This window comes from Doryrhamphus excisus, linkage group LG6, assembly GCF_037039965.1.
Source record: "Doryrhamphus excisus strain RoL-2023G ecotype Guam linkage group LG6, RoL_Dexc_Guam_v1.1, whole genome shotgun sequence".
Taxonomy (NCBI): Eukaryota; Metazoa; Chordata; class Actinopteri; order Syngnathiformes; family Syngnathidae; genus Doryrhamphus; species Doryrhamphus excisus.
The window spans coordinates 18,084,435-18,103,309 of NC_136362.1; the positions used below are offsets into that span (position 1 = coordinate 18,084,435).

The 18,875-nt window shown below is 42.9% G+C and overlaps 1 protein-coding gene across 1 annotated transcript; it reads left to right on the top strand.

Annotated features, from left to right (window-relative positions):
- Nucleotides 1-265: 265 nt before the first annotated feature.
- vwa5b2 (von Willebrand factor A domain containing 5B2) lies at nt 266-17,504 on the top strand. Its single transcript, XM_058067117.2, has 23 exons — nt 266-321; nt 2,063-2,224; nt 4,366-4,542; nt 4,684-4,884; nt 5,134-5,356; nt 5,630-5,790; nt 6,426-6,557; nt 6,622-6,746; nt 7,674-7,850; nt 7,919-8,029; nt 8,472-8,674; nt 10,832-10,946; nt 11,079-11,264; nt 11,907-12,111; nt 12,176-12,501; nt 12,643-12,874; nt 12,959-13,255; nt 13,338-13,475; nt 13,579-13,698; nt 13,773-13,823; nt 13,918-14,029; nt 16,352-16,475; nt 16,535-17,504. Exons 2-23 carry the CDS (start codon nt 2,080-2,082, stop codon nt 17,282-17,284), a joined length of 4,311 nt encoding a protein of 1,436 aa, XP_057923100.2. The 5' UTR covers nt 266-321; nt 2,063-2,079; the 3' UTR covers nt 17,285-17,504.
- Nucleotides 17,505-18,875: the final 1,371 nt, after the last annotated feature.

Sequence of the window (18,875 nt, forward strand, 5' to 3'; positions counted from 1 at the left end):
CACAAAGGGGCAGTTTTACCACGCCTTGCGAAACAGAGCGTTTTGAGACATCCCAAACCTCTTTCAGGGCTCACTTCCAAATGCGCAAAACTCATTATCTGAAACTTAACACGAGAATACAACATTCTAATTAGATTTATAGGTCAGAAAAGTGAGAAAAGCACAACAGGTCCTTTTTAACTAATTTTACTTGTTTATGTCTTTGTGCTTGAGATTTCATACTTTGTTCAGCGGTCCTTGAACGCTCCATAGTTGTCTGCTGCGAACTGACCTGCAGCATGGCTCAGATTGCATCTCTTCATTGATCATCACTCATTAGTGGTGAGTACCTATACGTTTTAGACTTTAAACGTGTTTATTAAGTGTGTGAACTATATTTATGGCTTAAACCTGGACTGTGTCATGATTGAATAATGGGAACTGAAGATAGAAGGGGAGGGTTCGGGTGCTGGATAATTACAACAGTCACTTATAGCGAGACCCACAAATTCCTGCACTGCTGCTGGGCTACCTAAGGAGGTGGAAAAATCAGTCATCTCATCAAGTGAAACAGCACTTCATTAGTATATTTTTTCCACACAGAACCAGTCTGTTGACAGATAATCCAAGATGACTGGCGTGACTCAAAGCAGAGTAGATTGAAGCTGACAAGAGAAGGCTGACATCTAGTGTCAGAAAGTTGAAGTGTACAGTCCTGTGCACAAGGGTCTCAAACTCAATTTACTTGGGGGCCACTGGAGCTCGGGTCTGGGTGAGACTGGGCCGCATCAGGTTTTCCAAAAAAAAAACAACACATTTATTAAAAAAAAATGTAAAAACTTCGCTTTTGTTCCAATTTTCTACAAGAAAAGCTTTGATAAAACATGCCACTGTTCTCAAATATCTTACTTTTTATTGTTCTGCACAAAATAAGATGAAAAATAAATAAACAAATCAAGAATAAAGAAAATCAATCAATCAGTAATGAATAAATAAATATAATAATAATAATAAAACGGCAAATAATAAAAACTTAAGAAACCACATATAGTTGGGGGGTAGACAAATTATTTTTTCAGATTAAAATGAACAAAGCATTATTAGAGCCCTGTAGACATGACAAAACACGACTATAGTCACATTTATACTCTTTTTATTTACAACATATTGCGCAACTGCAGGGTCTTGAGACTGATTGAGATGCTAACTCAAAAAACTAGCGACCTAGAGCTAGCGACCTAAACGGTAGCCTTCAAGTTATTTTCTTTAAATTTAAATAGCCAAAAACTTACCACTTCCACACGGATAGGGAGGATAACTATTAACAGTTATTTAACCTTTAACATGAACATTAATCAAACGTAATAATTTTTTCTGGGTACATGATACCATACAGCATCCATATCAAACTTGTGCGGGCCGCACTAACATTAAACTTTCATATAAAGGCGGGGGCCTCAAACTAGTGTCGTGCGGGCCGCATTTGGGCTGCGGGCCGCATGTTTGAGACCCCTGGTCTAGCATAAGATGGGCTGCTTTATTTTGTCTTTCTTTTATGAAATTAAATTAAATATTTTACTTAGTTACACCTCATGCTGTAGATATGAAAGAATATCTTTGAAAGATGGGGTACATTTAACCATCATGGCCATCAAAACAAACATCACAAGTGACCCCTTTCTGAGTCTGGACCTCAAGTACCGTCTCCTACATTCCCACACCTGCAGGCTTTTTGCCAAACAATGAACGTATTCAATGAAACAAATACACAGTGTGCACTATGACTAGTAGTACAACTGCCACTAGTAATGCATGAAATGTAAAATAATAAAATTATTGTTGATAAAGGCATGCGTTTTGGTGCAGCTGAACCACAATAAGGCCTATAAATTCTATGAACTTAACTCAATGTTGAGATGCAAATATAGTATCAATCGGCATCTAGTAGTTTGCTGTTTGTTATGCAACATCTTTGATCACCTGCAACGGCCTGCACCGTCTCCTTGACTAACTGTACTCCACCCCTTCTCTCAGTCTCTCTCTCTCTCTCTCTCTCCCTCTCTCTCTCTCTCTCTGTGGCCAGGCCATTAGCTGTGAATTATGGTGCTGCTACCATCACAGCCAATTGTCTGGATGAGAAGCAGGCTTTGCCTCACTTTGCGTTGTCGTGTGTTAGCCTCTGGCCAAGTGGCGAGCTTGCCATCGTACGGCTCCTCATCATCTCTGCAGTGTCGATCGGTTGCAGGTAAGGAGAATGTCATGCTGCATGATGGTAAACATCACAGTGCTTCATGCGTTTTATGATGCAGATTGTTCTACCGTAATAATTTTGTACTGTTTTGGTAAAGTTACAATGACTTCCTTGTTGGTCATAAGGTGCTTTAGAGGGAGAGACAGTGCTGGAAAACTCCTCCACTTGTGGTGAGTGAAAGGATGCAGAGACTAGACACAGCAGCACATCACCAGACTCAGCATTTAACAGCACAGTGACTATGCCTGAATGATATATATATATATATATATATATATTATATTTATATCATTTAAGGATGACCCCAACATGGGGCATGCAGAACCACCTACACTAAACATAGAACTTCGACTATTGCAATCTTATGTACCCTTTTTTACTAGTTTTTGTGTTTGTGCCACCTTATGCAAGACTGTGCATGAGTCTGTTATTAGAGTGTTGTTGAATTAGAACTGTGTACAGTAAAGTGCAGTTGACCAGATTTCACTTTTTAAGAGAGACATCACATGGTGGCACTTTTCTTATTACAAGTGTGTGTGGTCCCCAGTGCATGCATGGCTTTGCCTTACTTAAGCGAAGCAAGCCTTTATTTGCCTGTTATGAGGTGAGACCACAGTAGCCAGATGGATGCTGTTGATCTTGTTAAAAAGGGAGATGTGAAAAGGCCATTACCTGGTTTACGCAAACACACCCTGATGTGTGAGCACACATACACAGATTTGTGCAGCCCATGCACACCAGACCTGATGCACTAAAAGTCCTTAGAACATTCCACATGTTATTTGAAAACACAACATCTTGGATTTTAGGGTGTGAGTGCATCTGTAGTGGATTTGCATACAGGTCTCCGACTGTTATGGAATATATGCAGGACATGATGCACAGATTAGTGCGTGTTGACCTGCAGTGTTAATGATTGACTGAACTTGTCTCACAGAACTACTGGTTGCTAAGAGCCTGAGGGAAGCGAGTCCAAGATTGCTCTGTACATTTAAATACTGCAGATGTTTTACATGTGTGATCAAAATCTTAAGACCAGTTGAAAAATAGCTAGAATTTACCTTTTGCATATTTGGATCTTAATGGGGAGTGTGACAAAAAGCACTTTGAAAAATGCATTGAAAACAACAATTCAACTGAAATAGTGGTTTACAACCATAGCTCCAAAAATGACAAAAAGATGGCTTCATGAAGGGCATCCACTGTCTGGACCTGATGGCCATTTTCACATCCATTCTCAAATATTCTCTGTGCGATTTAAATCAGGGGAGCATGCGGGATGGTCCCAAATATTATTTGTCCTATGTTATTCTCCCTGAAGAAGTCCTTGGTCAAGCAAGCACAGATGAAGGCCCTCAGTCATGAGGGTTGCCTGCTGCCACCTGAAGCTCCAGTGTTCCATCTCGGGTAGGATCTCCTTGTCATGCCAGTAACATTGGAAGCCATCTGGACCGTCAAGGTTACATTTTTTCTCCTCAGAGAATAAAACTTTTTCTCACTTTTCAATGTCCGTGTTTGATACTCCCTGGCAAAGTTTAAACAGGCAGTTTTGTGTCGATGAAGGAGACAAGGTCTTTGAATTTGTTTCTTGTTTGTGGAACCCTTTTCCCACAGATGCTGTATGATGGTTATTGCGCTGCAGTCTGCACCATATAGGGCCTTCATTTGGGTCAAGGACTTCCCTGTGTCTTGATGGACAACCAATCGGATCCTGCAGCTCAGCGTACTGCTCACGATCTTTCAAAAAATGTAGAATCACTGTCACTGGCACGCCGCTAGAGGCCTTGCTTATGCATCTCCACGATCCGACCACGCTCAAGAAGGGAAGGAGGGCATGACCGTCTGAATGCCTGACAGGAAATGAGAATTTTGAGCAGATTTTGGCTTTTATAGTCTGTGGTCAGGTGAAAATCAATTACAAGTTCCAAATTTTTTTTTGTCTCACTCCTCCTTCTTGCTATTGCATATTGTAGCTCTATTTAAAACCACATTAAGGTCAAAATGTGCAAAATGTATATTCTAGCAATTTTTCAACTTGGTTTTAAGATTCTGATCAGGGCTGTATACAGCATAAAAGTGTTTATACGAGTTTATACCCCCCACTACCCGGTATACACAACACACACATTAACTAGCATCTTTCTGTAGAGCTGTTGGTACCCCAACTGAGAACATGGTCGGGCTGAGAAACCGCTCCACTTGGGAACCATTGCTGCTCAAGTCCTCCTGTATCAAATCCTGCGCCATCGGCTGCTCCTTGGGAATCACAGCACACCTCACCTATGTCAATGCAGACAAAGAGCCTGTGGAAGGTTTGTTATGAGGGCACGGGAGCCACATATTTGCATAATCGATACAAATCTCATTTTCAACTGAGAGGGCCATGAGATTGTATGTTGACTTTTTGGTTATTTAACTACAAGTTGTTGCCTGAATGTTGCTTTTCTATTTAGGTGTGTTTGTGTACCCTCTTGGAGAAAAGGAGGTGGTGGTGGGCTTTGAGGCCACAATCGCAGGACGTCTGATGGGTGTTCAGATCCAGAACAGAGGAAAGCTGAAGAACAGCTGCATGGACTGCTGCACCGGCTCCGGTCCTGACGGCCGGGAATGGAACTGCTGCAGGAGCTCTCGTCTGGAAATGCAGTGCACCAATGGTGAGCATGTATACAGTTAAAGGAGTCAATTGACCCATTCATTATAAATGTGACAATCATGCTTTTGGACCCTCTGCTAAGGCTAGACTGTGGAAGCCTAAAATAATTCCAGAGAGCTCCTGTACAACCAGAAATGTGTGCTATTTTATTGACAATGTTGAACATGAAATCTGAATTGCAATGAAACGGTTTTATTTCTTTTTTTATGTAAAAGTAGATGTTTGTGTCCTACCCCCCCCCCACTCTCAGGTCATTTAATTCTGGATGAAGATCTGGAAAGGACCACCTTCATTGTGGGCACGGGGGTTATAGGTTCCATGGATATTGTATCCATTATCATGAAGACCACACTAGAACTGCCTACATTACAAAATGGAGCAATCCGCATTGTCTACCCAACATTACTGACGCCCGTCGTCACACTGACGACTACCAGCAAGAGTGAAAATGGAGGGAAATCAGACGAGACAGGGTATGCTAAATTATTAAAATGTAATGCAATTTAACACATTAGTTACACAGTGTCAGGATTCTACGCCATTGCAAGCTACAAACACAATAATAATGTTTAATTAAAGCCTGTCTGGCAGTCAATCAAATATTTTTAGCATTTAAAACAAATTTTTTGTACAAGACCTCATTTGATGATGCAGGTGATATATATTACTATTTTATTAACTGCTCGAACTATAAGCTGCTCTATGGTGTTCCTAAAATTTTTTGTAATTTATGTCTCTCTCTTCAGACCAACCAGCTGTTTTGGTGCCACCTCAGGAAAACAAGACCGGGTTCTAGATTCAGAGCAGCAGCATTGCGCACACGCCATCTTCAACACTCCAGCAGCAAATTTAGCTCCTTACGAACTCAACTTTCAACTGCTGGTCCGAGGGGCCTGTTTGCTGGCCGGTAGTACCTGCATACATTCTGTACTTTTGACACAGATTAAATCTACACTATATGTGCCCTACGTTTGGCTGACGACCAGTCCAGGGTGTACCGCACCTCTTGCCCTAAGACAGCATAGCTGAATGAGGATAAGTGGAATAGAAAATGGATGGATATTGAGGAACCACCATAGTTCACCCCAAAAGTCCATTAATGTGACGTTCAACCAAAAGTTTCTGGAAAAATACACTTAAAAGTGTCTACTAATTTGTGTGATGCTAGTGATAGCAAAGGCGGCACGGCGGTCCAGTGGTTAGCACGCAGACCTCACAGCTAGGAGACCAGGGTTCAATCCCACCCTCGGCCACCTTTGCATGTTCTCCAAAAAGGTTAATTGGCCACTCCAAATTGTCCATAGGTATGAATGTGAGTGTGAATGGTTGTTTGTCTATATGTGCCCTGTGATTGGCTGGCGACCAGTTCAGGGTGTACCTGCTCCAGCACCCCCCGCGACCCTTGTGAGGAAACCATAGACTGGAATTTTATTATTTACTTATTGCCAGTAGGGAGCAGCATCTCTGGGATAACTTTTCATTCCCTCTTCATAATACGTGGGTCAAATGCATTCCTTTTTTTTCATCCTAAATGTAACTCAGGACTGGAGAGCCCCACCCACGCCCTGAGGGCCGATGCTGACCCCAGTGCCCAAAGTGCCTCTGCCACCTACATCACCTTAGCACAGGAGCATCCCTATGACAGACACATAGAGATCATCCTGCATCTCAGTGGTAAGTATGTGAAAGCTCTGTTTTGTCTTGTTTGTGTGAATTTTGTGAAATATCTTCTTTACAGAACCACACAGCCCACTGGTCATAATAGAGAAGGGCAGGCTCTCCTTCAGCCAGTATGAGCAGCACATTCACTCTCGGCGGGATTTCATCCGCTGCACCCGCAAAGATCCCCAACCAGAAAGAAAGGTTGGCTTCTTTGTCCAAATTGCTAGAAAGTGAGAAATGTATTGTCTCCCACCCATCCTCTAGTCGGGTGTACTGTATATACCAGGGGTCTCAAACTCAATTTACCTGTGGGCCATTGGAGCTAGGGTCTGGGCAAGGCTGAGCCGCATCAGGTTTTCCAAAACGAAAAAAACTCATTTATTAAAAACAGAAAAATATACAAACTTTTTCAGTGCTTTGGTTCCGATTTTCTACAATATAAGCGCTGATAAAACATTCCACTGTTCTCAAATATCTTAATTTCTATTTTTCTGCACAAAATAAGATGAAAAATAAATAAACAAATCAAGAATAAAGAAAATCAATCAATCAGTAATAAATAAATATAATAATAATAATAAAACGGCAAATAATAAAAACTTAAGAAACCACATATAGTTGGTGGGTAGACAAATTATTTTTTTCAGATTAAAATGAACAAAGCATTATTTGAGCCCTGTAGACATGACAAAACACGACTATAGTCACATTTATACTCTTTTTATTTACAACATATTGCGCAACTGCAGGGTCTTGAGACACATGCTAACTCGCAAACTAGACCTAAACGGTAGCATTCAAGTTATTTCCTTTAAACTTACATAGCCAAAAACTTACCACTTCCACATGGATAGGGAGGATAACTATTAACAGTTATTTAACCTTTAACATGAACATTAATCAAACGTAATATTTTTTTCTGGGTACATGATACCATACAGCATCCATATCAAACTTGCGCGGGCCGCACTAACATTAAACTTTCATATGAAGGCGGGGGCCTCAAACTAGTGTCGCGTGTTTGAGACCCCTGGTATATACCATAAACGTTGTTCAGCAAAACAATCATGACGGGTGACCATGAATGCATTGTAGGTGGGATATACAACTACTGTGTGTGATTTGCAGGTGGAGTTTGTGAGGAAGCGCTATCACAAGGACATCCTCAACAACCCCGTGTTGATGCTCAACTTTTGTCCCGATTTGTTGGGAGAACCTCTGGAACTCAACAAAGCCAACAGAGAAATATTGTTCCTTGTTGACCGTAGCAGCAGCATGAGCGGGACCAACATGCATCGTGTGAAGGTGAACTCAAGGACGCCAGGATTAGTTTGTATGGAACTTTTAAAGTAATGTAAGGTCCTTTTCCACAGGAAGCCATGGTGGTCGCACTGAAGAGTCTCCCTGCCGGCACCTTGCTCAACATTGTCAGCTTCGGCACCACCGTCCAGCCTCTGTTCACAGCCAGCAAGCTGTGCACTGATGTTAGTTGGAATTGTGTAAAAGTAAATTTGGATCAGGTTTCATGAAGGCAGATGTTTCCAAGCGTGCAGGACAATCCGTTAAACTATGTCCGCTTTTTAATCAGGCAATAGGTCACTCCTTTGCGTTGCCTTAGCAGCAGAGTATCGGGTTCAATCGAGACAAGGGTCTGCGAGGACAAACAGTATTTTCACACACGCCTGACCATATGGTGACCTTTTGTGCCTTTTCAGCACTCCGGCAAAGCGTGCTTTCAAAACCTATGTTCAGGCCAGTTTGTCAACCTTTAAGGCAAGTGCTAATGTGTGTATGTTTGCCCTCGTCTGATTCAATTACTTTCCATCCTTGTCGTCTAATTGGGGCATCTGATATAAGGACAGGCTTTGTGATGGTTGCTGTCACATGTAGGCGTAGATGAAGTTCTGACAACATCTTCTGCTTCAGGTCACACTGATGCAAGCGTATGAGTACGCCCAAAGGATGAGAGCTGATATTCAAGGCACCGACCTACTGGGGGCGCTGTCCTGGGTGTACCAGCAGCCTATGCAGCGCACATACCCTCGTCAGGTTTTTATCATCACAGATGGCTGCATCAACAATGTGGGCAAAGTTTTAGAGTTGGTACGGAGGAACACATGTGCAGGAAGGTATGAAGCCATGGTATTTAGTGGTATTTTGTTCCATCTATCGATGATGCCCAGTGGCATACATTGTGGCCATGTACAACCATGCACTTTTGGTTCAAACAGCAGGAACAGTTATGGAAAAAATTATTAGACTAACTTTGTTTCTTCAGTTTTTTGTTCATTTTAAAGCCTGACACAAATACAATGATGACAAAAGAATAGCTCATATGAGTTGAATTTAAAGGGGACTTATTATGCTCATTGTTCCGACCTTTCTATTGAGTTGCGGACTCCTATAGAGCAGCTACACACAATAACCAATACACAAAGCTTTCAAATTCTTCCAGAATCTGCACCTATTCAGCTGTATTTCTTTGGATTTTGTGCTTCCTGCGAAAGCGGCCTGTTTTAATGTCTTCCACACGCAGCCCGCCTCCAGGCATGCCTACTACGCTGTGGTAGGTCACACTCCCGAGTGCATAGAAAGACTTCAGTTTTTAAGAGATTATCTTTGGTCTTATCTTTTTTTTTACCTCCAATCAACATTTTAACATAAGGCCATATATGTTGGATCCTGAATGTGATCCAGAAATAGAGACTGGACAGTCCGAAGTTCCTCAAGAAAAGAGGTTACTTGAAGACATCTAATGTCTAATGTGGTCATTACATGTTTTTTGTGGGACTACCAATGTTTAAAAGAACGCGGGTAGAGCCGCTGTGGTGGTGGGAAACGCCTATTATCAACCTCACTCCCTGTATGCACACTATATAATGCTACACAGTGCTTTTGCTCCATGATTCACACAAATAAACACAGTTAGGACACTGATAAATTGTTACTTACTGCTAGTTCTTCTGACTCTTCCACACGACCAAGTAACGTTGGAAAGGCGTAAGGCTTCAGCAACAGCTTGTCTGCAAGTCCAGCTGCATAGTGGCCCATGTTCACAAAACAATCCAATGCCGTTGACGGATTCGACTCCGACCGCTTGTGCCTGATGGTGGCGTCATTAGGAATTGTAAACAAATGTGGCTTTTCCTTATGAGACATTGCTAGCAATGTAAACACAGAAGCAGAGCTTGGGGGGGGGCAGAGAGAGCATCGTGCCTACAGCCACGCCCATAAGGAAGCCAGCTCCTCTGTGACATCACAAAGGAACAGTTTTGCGACGTCCTCTAAAACTGAGTGTTTTGAGCCATTCCAATCTTCTTTCAGGGCTCACCTCTGAAAACCATCTGAAACTTTCTTTACGTTCTTTAACAAAATAATACAAATACAACCACATTTATACGTCAGAAAAGTGGAAAAAGTATAATAGGTCCCCTTTAAGAGCTTATATCTAGCCATTTCCATGTTTTTTATAATAACCAAAATCACTGAAGTGCTTACATTAGGGGCTGTGGTACTGTACTGCCAAAAAAATCAGCATTGTCAGCATCGTATTTGTCCAAAGAAAATTAATCTATAGTTGTACCAGGTATTAAAATGAAGAAGAAACCGAAGAAACATGGGTGCTGCTTTTGTTTACCATCGTCATTTTGCCTATTACATCTTGGGACCATCCCAAGAGTACAGTTAGTACTCTTCACTATATATTATACTTTGAGGGACGGAATGCACTTTCAGAAATACTCACTGGTTGTGTATTTACAATGAAGCAAAAGGAAATGGAGTAGAATGTGCCGAATGAGACTAACACAACAAGCAAGAGGGAGGGAAATTTCAGCCCCGCCCATTAATCCCCTTAAGTGCTCTCTGCAATAAAAGTCGCCCTCGGTAATGTACAATAACTCCATTTATACCTCATTAGTATGCTGCTGATGGACTGACTTTCTTACCAGAATTTGCGTTGCTTCTTTCAAATCGATATACTTTTACGTTTTTGCTTTATTAATTGGAGTTAGTTATTCAGATGTAGTTGCTTTACTTAAGATCAAAGCATTAATTCACAGTTGTTTTCTTTGGTAAAAGCATATAATGCCTAAAATGTACATTTATGTAAATGTCATGTGTTCTCTATCGCAGCACACTGAAAGCTGTTTTTAATGATGTCCATTTGTTGTAGAGGTAGAAACAGATTGATAATTCTAAATACTTATGCAAGTGTATATCCGATGAAGTATCCAGTGACTGTAGTTTTTCTGTATTGTGATGACAGCTATACATCATATTTGCAGATGCTTTGGCCTGGGTCTGGGTCCTCGAGCCTGCAGGCGACTCCTGCAGGGTGTCGCCAAGCTGACAGGAGGTACTACAGACTTTTTGGAAGATGGGGAAAGACTTCAGCCAAAGGTTAGCAGCACTGCCACCTCATTGGGAAATATCCATACAATGCAGAATTACAGTAATATAATCAATCGCCTATAAATACATTCACTTGCATGCTTAATTCATGCATGATACTGTATGTAACTACGTTATCAGCTCATCAAGTCACTGAAAAAAGCCCTGGAACCGGTGCTGACTGATGTGCGGATTGACTGGTACCTGCCAGAAAACATGGAAGCCCTTCTTTCGCCCAATGAAATCCCTCCGCTCTACCCAGGAAATCGCCTTATTGGATACTGCACGCTGTATGACATGACAGCATTTCAAGTCAAAAAGACAGAGGTACACCAGGCACTTTTACTGTGTGAATGCTGAGACACTATTCAGGATATTGCAGTTTCCATTTACAGATGTCATACACACAATAAGTTAATCTGTCAAAGTAGGACTCAGTATGAATAAATTGAATATTTTCATAGTTAGCGTATAGAAAGCCTGTTTATGACTTTTTAAATACGGCTTTCCCCATTATTATCACATACTACAGTATTAATTGGCCCTGTACCCTAGAAACCGCCCATGAATGATATGGGAAAAGGCCAAAATGATACTGTGTCAAAGCCCAGGGCAGTGATACTGATAAAATATAGAGTTTAACCATGTCCAGTATCAGCCCCCGTAGCTGTCCACTCAGAGCGCGCTGCTCTGGTATCGTGCCCGTGAAACACCCCTATAGTTGCCTTTACAGTGGCTACAGGACTGATTAGCATCCTACTGAGCTAGCTAATTAGTCTACAATTTATTTATTCTAAATATAAGAAAAGGTTTCAAACGGAATGGGAAAGAAGGACAAAATAAGAAGCCAAAAACGTACAACTTCAACTTCCACTTACTACTTTTTCAGTAATAGGCCTCAGTCGACCACAAAACAGCGCTCGTTTATTATTACATTTTTTTCTACCAACTGCTATATGTATGTTTCAGTGTCAAGGGCGGGGCAATAAAGGTCCACATAATGCCTCCATGGGTTCCATATTTTGCCAGTCCAATGATGAGATCTCACCTCCTACTTCGGAGCTCATGCCCGTAGCCGCTTGTTCAGAAGGTAATGACTTGGAGGAGGCACTGAGGGAGATCTCCCGGGAAATCTCCTCTGAGTTCTCCTGTGCCAAAGATGCTGACCTTGCAGGTCAGTAATAATAACTATACATCTTGTGAAACTGTCCATTGGTTAAAACTTATATCTACTGTAGGTATGGAGCTAGACTGGCCCACTGATATCAGAACAAGGATCCAGGAGAGCTCCTACATCCAGGAGCAGTACGTCCTCACCCACTGCTCTCTCAGTAGTGAGCGCAGTCTACCTACGCACATACAGGCATCGTTGACTTCGGACGCTTCGAGCAGGGCCTGTCTGCCTGACCCGAATGACTCTGCTCCACTGCTGGAAACGGGATCTTTACCACAAGGCCTTGAAAAGATGTCTGCACCAGAACAGAGATCGTCTTTGTCTCGTTGGGCTGACTCAGTATGGCAGGAGGACCTCTCAGCTGAGACCTCTGACAACAGCATGAAAAAGGTTGATATTTCTACATGATTGTAAACATGGCCTGACACATAGACCCTGTCACATAGTACACAAGATTGACAGGTGTGCATATAGAGTTTCTACATGTCCATCACAGACTTGCCAGGACTTGTCTATACTCCCACTTTCCAGAAGGGACACTTGGGTTGTGGTGAAGAACCTCGTTGGAGACAAAAATCACTGGCCTGTTCAACAATGGCAGCACGGAGCTTTTCATCACCGCAAGGTGAGCTGGAGATGCATCGCCTTAGGAGAGCTCTGGAGAGAGTCTCCTTCGACCAAACTCTTGGAGGAAAGCTGGATGAAAGTGAGGGAGAAATAAAGCCATCAGAGATGCTGTCCCACAGAAGCCTAAATGACTCTAGTAGGTTGTTTTACAAAATTTTACAAGATTTCTTTTGATGTTGTCATCTAAGTCTCGCTTTCTTTTTTTTACCTTAACCCACAGGCGGACTGCTTTTTCCCGCATCTCCTCTGGACTGGGATAACTTCACAGACCCTGAGTATCTTTTCACCGCTGTTTCTTTGGAGGATCCCCCACCAGGTCAATGTCGCTCACTCATTCATGGCATTCTGGGAGGCAGACCCATGTCCTGGGAGGTCACGGTGAACCTGAGCCACCTCTGGGTGCCTGAAGAGCAAAAAGAAAGACAAAGGGAATCTTGGGAAGAGATCATTCATCAGCTCACCGCTCGCTGCGTCATAAGAGACTTTGAGAAAATGGCAGAGAGGGAGAACCAAACAGGTCACAGTTAGGTTCAAGCCGATGATTCATCAACACTAAATACATACTGTATACCTGCTACTGTACTATACTACTTGTGTAGGTTCAGCAAAGCGATATCGTGTGAAGGCTATCCAGACCAGTAAGCATTGCAACATCATATGCATGTACACGACCTTCACCATAACTGACAGCGACCCCAACAAAGGCTTCCAGGACAGTACTGAGGTCCAAAACACAGGTACAACACAGTGCTCACAGGATCTTAGGTTCATTATTAGTAGTTGTACAACACTGCAAAGTACATCCATAATAATACACACATTAAGCTGTTTTGTGTTCAGGTACACTTGTAGGAAGCAGTCGCCTTTCCCACTCTGGTAGCCGCAAGCAGAAAGCCTACTCAGACAGACGACCTACTAGTAGAGACTGCGAAGAGATTGAGGACACATATAACTCTACAGGTAGATAGAAAGAATGACAATTGTTTCATTCACCAAAGACTTTAGATCATAAACCATCTTTTTGTACCTATTAGACAGAGATGACACCCCCACCACACCACGTAGCCTTACATCCTGGGACTCTAGTAAGTCTACTTAACCGAAATGCATTGTCTCCCTCCCCATTAAGCCACATAAATGACCTCTTGTTACTTGATGCATGTTTTTCACCCTTGTCAGATGTTGGGGGAAATGCTTTCAGTACTGCTGCCTCAGCAACAACGGGCCCCTCGTCCACACGTTCTCAGCGATCTATAGAGAGCAAGTCAATGGAGAGCTTCTTTGGAACAAGGTAAGCTTGAAAAACAGTGATAAATATGCTATTATTACAGTAAAAATGATGTCAAGCAGTGAGATTTTAATTACTGTAACTGTATGGCTGTAATTGTGTTTACTATCACGGTTCATGTCTTTATTGTTACTATTGCTACTGGTAAGTTGGACTGTTTCATTTCACTGATATCATCTCCATTGTGACACTTAGCCATCATTGACATTTAACTGTTCTGTTTGTCACTGTTGTTGTTTTGGGAATTCTTGTTGCTGCTGTTTTTGTCTCTCTCTCTACTGCCCCCTCCCACCCCACCTTTCCCTTCTTCTTTTCTGTGTTTCTTCTTGCTCCGGTCCGGTCGCTCCAAATGCGCATAACAAAAACATCAAATAACGACAAATAAAATTTGATGGTACAGGGAAGTTGTAGCCAACACCTTTCCTGACACAGAGCAAATCTGTTTAGCATGTAAGGGCAACAGTGATGAAAATCCCCCAAAATACAATAAAAGGGGCTCTCGCAGGTTGCACTGACACTTTCATATTGTTTACATATGCTCATGGGCCACTTCTGTGTGGATTTTGCATGTTCTCCTCGTGCGTGTGTGGGTTTTCTTCAGGTACTCCGGTTTCCTCCCACATTCCAAAAACATGCTAGGTTAATTGGTGACTCCAAATTGTCCATAGGTATGAATGTGAGTGTGAATGGTTGTTTGTCTATATGTGCCCCGTGATTGGTTGGCGACCAGTCCAGGTTGTACCCCGCCTCTCGCCCAAAGCGGTAGAAAATGAATGAATGAATGGTCTGAAAATTCTTACTACAATGTGTGTTTGTTCATCTGTCTATGACGGGTGGGCAAACTTTTTGACTCGCGGGCATATCAAATCAACTTTATTTGTATAGCACTTTTCCTGCAAAGACATGCAACACAAAGTGCTTTACAGAATTAAAAACAATTACCACAATTAAGAGGAAAAACAATTACTCAGAAAGCCTCTCCCTCCCACCCTCCATTCTAGACACACACACCTACACACATAATCACACACAATCACACACAGTAGGGAGACATGGCATGGCACTGACGATCAAGGAAACGCCACCTTTGGGGCCGTCCACACTGGGAGGAGCCGCATGCCGTGCCATCGGGGGACCAGCACCCGGGCGCCCCGACTCCGACAGAGGGGTGGACCCCCACATCAAAGGGAGGAACCCCCAGCCCCAGGATGGCACCCCCTCAGCAGACCCGACACAGTGTGGAGGACCCCCCCTGAGGAAATACTGGAGTTAAAAGCTAATAACTAAGAGCATAAAATTGGACTAAAACGATAAAAACGTAAGAAAAGTTTAAAAATATGAGTTAAAAGCCTGATTAAAAAGGTGCGTCTTTAATCTTTTTTTAAAAATATCAACAGTCTCCGCAGTCCTGAGGCTCTCCGGCAGGCTGTTCCACAGGTGGGGGCCATAGTGGCTAAATGCTGCCTTACCGTGGGTTTTCGTTCTGGGTTTTGGTATTGTTAAAAGGCCAGTGCCGGAGGACCGCAGGATCCGCGGGGGTTGATATGGTAAAAGCAGATCAGATAAATAAGAAGGTGCAAGGCCGTTAAGACATATAATTCTAACAGTCCACATAGAATTATTGTATCTGTAAAAGTGTCATGCAACCTGCTATATGTGCTAGTGTCCCTTTTTACGGGAGCACTTTGTAAACAGCAGACCACATCAAATAACCATTCATTCATTCATTCATTCATTTTCTACCGCTTTTTCCTCACGAGGGTCGCGGGGGTGCTGGAGCCTATCCCAGCTGTCTTTGGGCGAGAGGCGGGGTACACCCTGGACTGGTCGCCAGCCAATCACAGGGCACATATAGACAAACAACTATTCACACTCGCATTCATACCTATGGACAATTTGGAGTCCCCAATTAACCTAGCATGTTTTTGGAATGTGGGAGGAAACCGGAGTACCCGGAGAAAACCCACGCATGCACGGGGAGAACATGCAAACTCCACACAGAGATGGCAGAGGGTGGAATTGAACCCTTGTCTCCTATCAAATAAATTGATTTAAAAAAAAGCTACCTAAACTATCAAAAGGTTGGCTCAAACCATGAACCAAGTATGAAATACTTCATGGGTGGGCCGTATTTAAACACTTAGTGGGCTAGTTGTGGCCCCCTGGCCGAAGTTTGCCCACCCCTGGTCTATGATGGTGCAGTGACAAGCATAGGCATAATCTTTTGTATTTCCTTTGATAATGCAGCTAATCATGATATACTGTACAATTGGACACAGTGTGCATTTTTTTACATACTCGCAAACATCACTGCTAATCTTCCAGGTTTCCACTTGGCAGACTCAGGTCCTCTGTTTCATCAGGACGACAGGCTCCGCTCAAGCCCCACTGCCTCTCTGCAGAGACGGAGAAGCAACCTGAAAATGAAGCTCCAGACTACCTGCCCCTGGTCAGTCCCTCTATCATCAACAATAAACGTAAACGTTTAATTCATCACTGTCCTTTTAGGTTCGCCTTCAGCTGGCCTCGGGAGCTTTTCTTCTAACAGAGATCTACGCCGACTGTGTCCAGATCTCTTTGGAACGCCTAAAGAGGGCTTCACCCTATACCCTGCATCGTCGCAGCCTCAGCCCACCTTTCCGCTGTGCATCACCCAGCGCTCCATCTTTATCCTCTTCCAACAAACCTCCCACTAACCATCATGTCACCTTTTCACCATCATCTTGCTCCCTCTTCAAAACAACACCTCCTTTCCACCACACCCCTGATGACACCCCATTGATGCTGGAACCCAGGCTACACCGAAGACACCCGTCTGAACGAGATCCTATCGCCATATCCCCAGACCTCCCCAGCTCAGAGGAAGGCTCTCTGGAGCTACCAGGTGGAAATTCACCAGGCCTGAGCCATGGTCAAGTGGACAGTGGTCGTGGATCAGAGACAGATGTATGTGAGGGCTCTTCACTGGAGCCTGCCTATCTCCAGGTGAGCAGCCAGTTGGCTCAAGATGACCTGGAGGGCTCGAGCTGGGCAACAGCGGTGGCACTCGCCTGGCTCGAGCATCGCTGTGCTGGGTACTTCATGGAATGGGAGCTGGTGGCCGCAAAAGCAGACTTCTGGCTGCGGAGTCAGGAGCTTCCAGAGGGGGTGGATCTGTCTGGGTTGAGGGGAGCCGCCAGACAGCTGTTCCTGCTGCTGCGCCACTGGGATGAGAACATCCAATTCAACATGCTGTGTTATAACCCCAATAACATGTGAGACAATCACCGCTGTGGAAACTGAGCCAGATGCTCTTGCCATTTTACTGTTAAGTTGTACATTTAATCATTTTACATCCAAAAGTGACCTTTAAGATAAATATACTTTGAATGCAATCATCTTAAGAAATGATCTTCTGTAGCAAACATCTTAATTTGCCAAATCACCAAGAGTGTCAAAGCTAAATACAGCACATCACCTTTTGATAAGAAACATATTTAGTGGATGTCTTTTGTTTGTTTGGAAAATAAACAACAATGAGAACTTGGCTACATGTAATGTCAGCACAAATCCAGAAAAAATGAACAGCACTTGATGTAAGTAGCTTTCATATTTATTTTTAAACTTCACATTCTTATGTTTTCAGTCAAGGCACGTGAGTGCTAATAACTGTGACTATTCTTGACAGGGGGACATGACATCATCACAAGAAGCTATGACCAGCTTGACCTACACTACTGGTAACTATACAACAGAGTTGGGCTTTCTCTATGAATGACTCAATTGGAACTTTTTGAAACTATTTTTGGTTCATTGTGATTCCAAGATTTGGATATATTTGCAGGATTTTTTGAAGGTTTGTCACAATGGACTCTATTAGAAAAATCACCTCATCACGTCATTCATTCATTTTCTACCGCTTTTTCCTCACGAGGGTCGCGGGGGGTGCTGGAGCCTATCCCAGCTGTCTTCGGGTGAGAGGCGGGGTACACCCTGGACTGGTGGCCAGCCAATCACAGGGCACATATAGACAAACAACCATTCACACTCACATTCATACCTATGGACAATTTGGAGTGGCCAATTAACCTAGCATGTTTTTGGAATGTGGGAGGAAACCAGAGTACCCACGCATGCATGGGGAGAACATGCAAACTCCACACAGATATGGCCGAGGGTGGAATCGAACCCTGGTCCTCCTAGCTCTCATCACGTCATGTACAACAAAATAGTAATACTTCGCAGTTAAAGCACAATTAGTAGTGTGTTTTCTTGATTGTTTTTTTTTGCTTTTAGTGCACTAAACTCAGTGTTTCCCAGCAAAACTGTGATCAGTTTATGGCTGTGGTGAATTGCGTCATCTCATAATCAGCATCATTGACCATGATGCATGTGCATGTGGTCGTCCCTCATCACATCGTATTTCAAATTTCTATCACGTCCCTGCTGTCTCGTGGTTGAATACAACCTGTTATTAAGGCATTCAAAAGACACATTCAAAGATAATGAAATGTAGTATTCAACGCTGGTCTCTAGGTATCAGTAGTGCCTCTGTAATGTTAGGTAAGACACACAAGGATCAGACTTGATTGCCGGAACAGGCTTTTATTGCACAACAAAAATCCCTAACAAAGGGTGAAACAACTCTGATCCCCCAATGTTACTTCCTGCCGGCTTCTTTCAGGTCCCAGAGGGAACGCATTTATCATAACATACATGACTGAGTCTTCATGACTAAGTTTATGTCTTAAATGGCTTATCTGCTAGATTGGGTATTATGAGTGTAGAGGTGACTATAGGGATGTTATTTCATGTCTGGAGGGTTCTAACCATGTTAAAACCCATATTTAGAAGGCTTGAAACTGGTTTT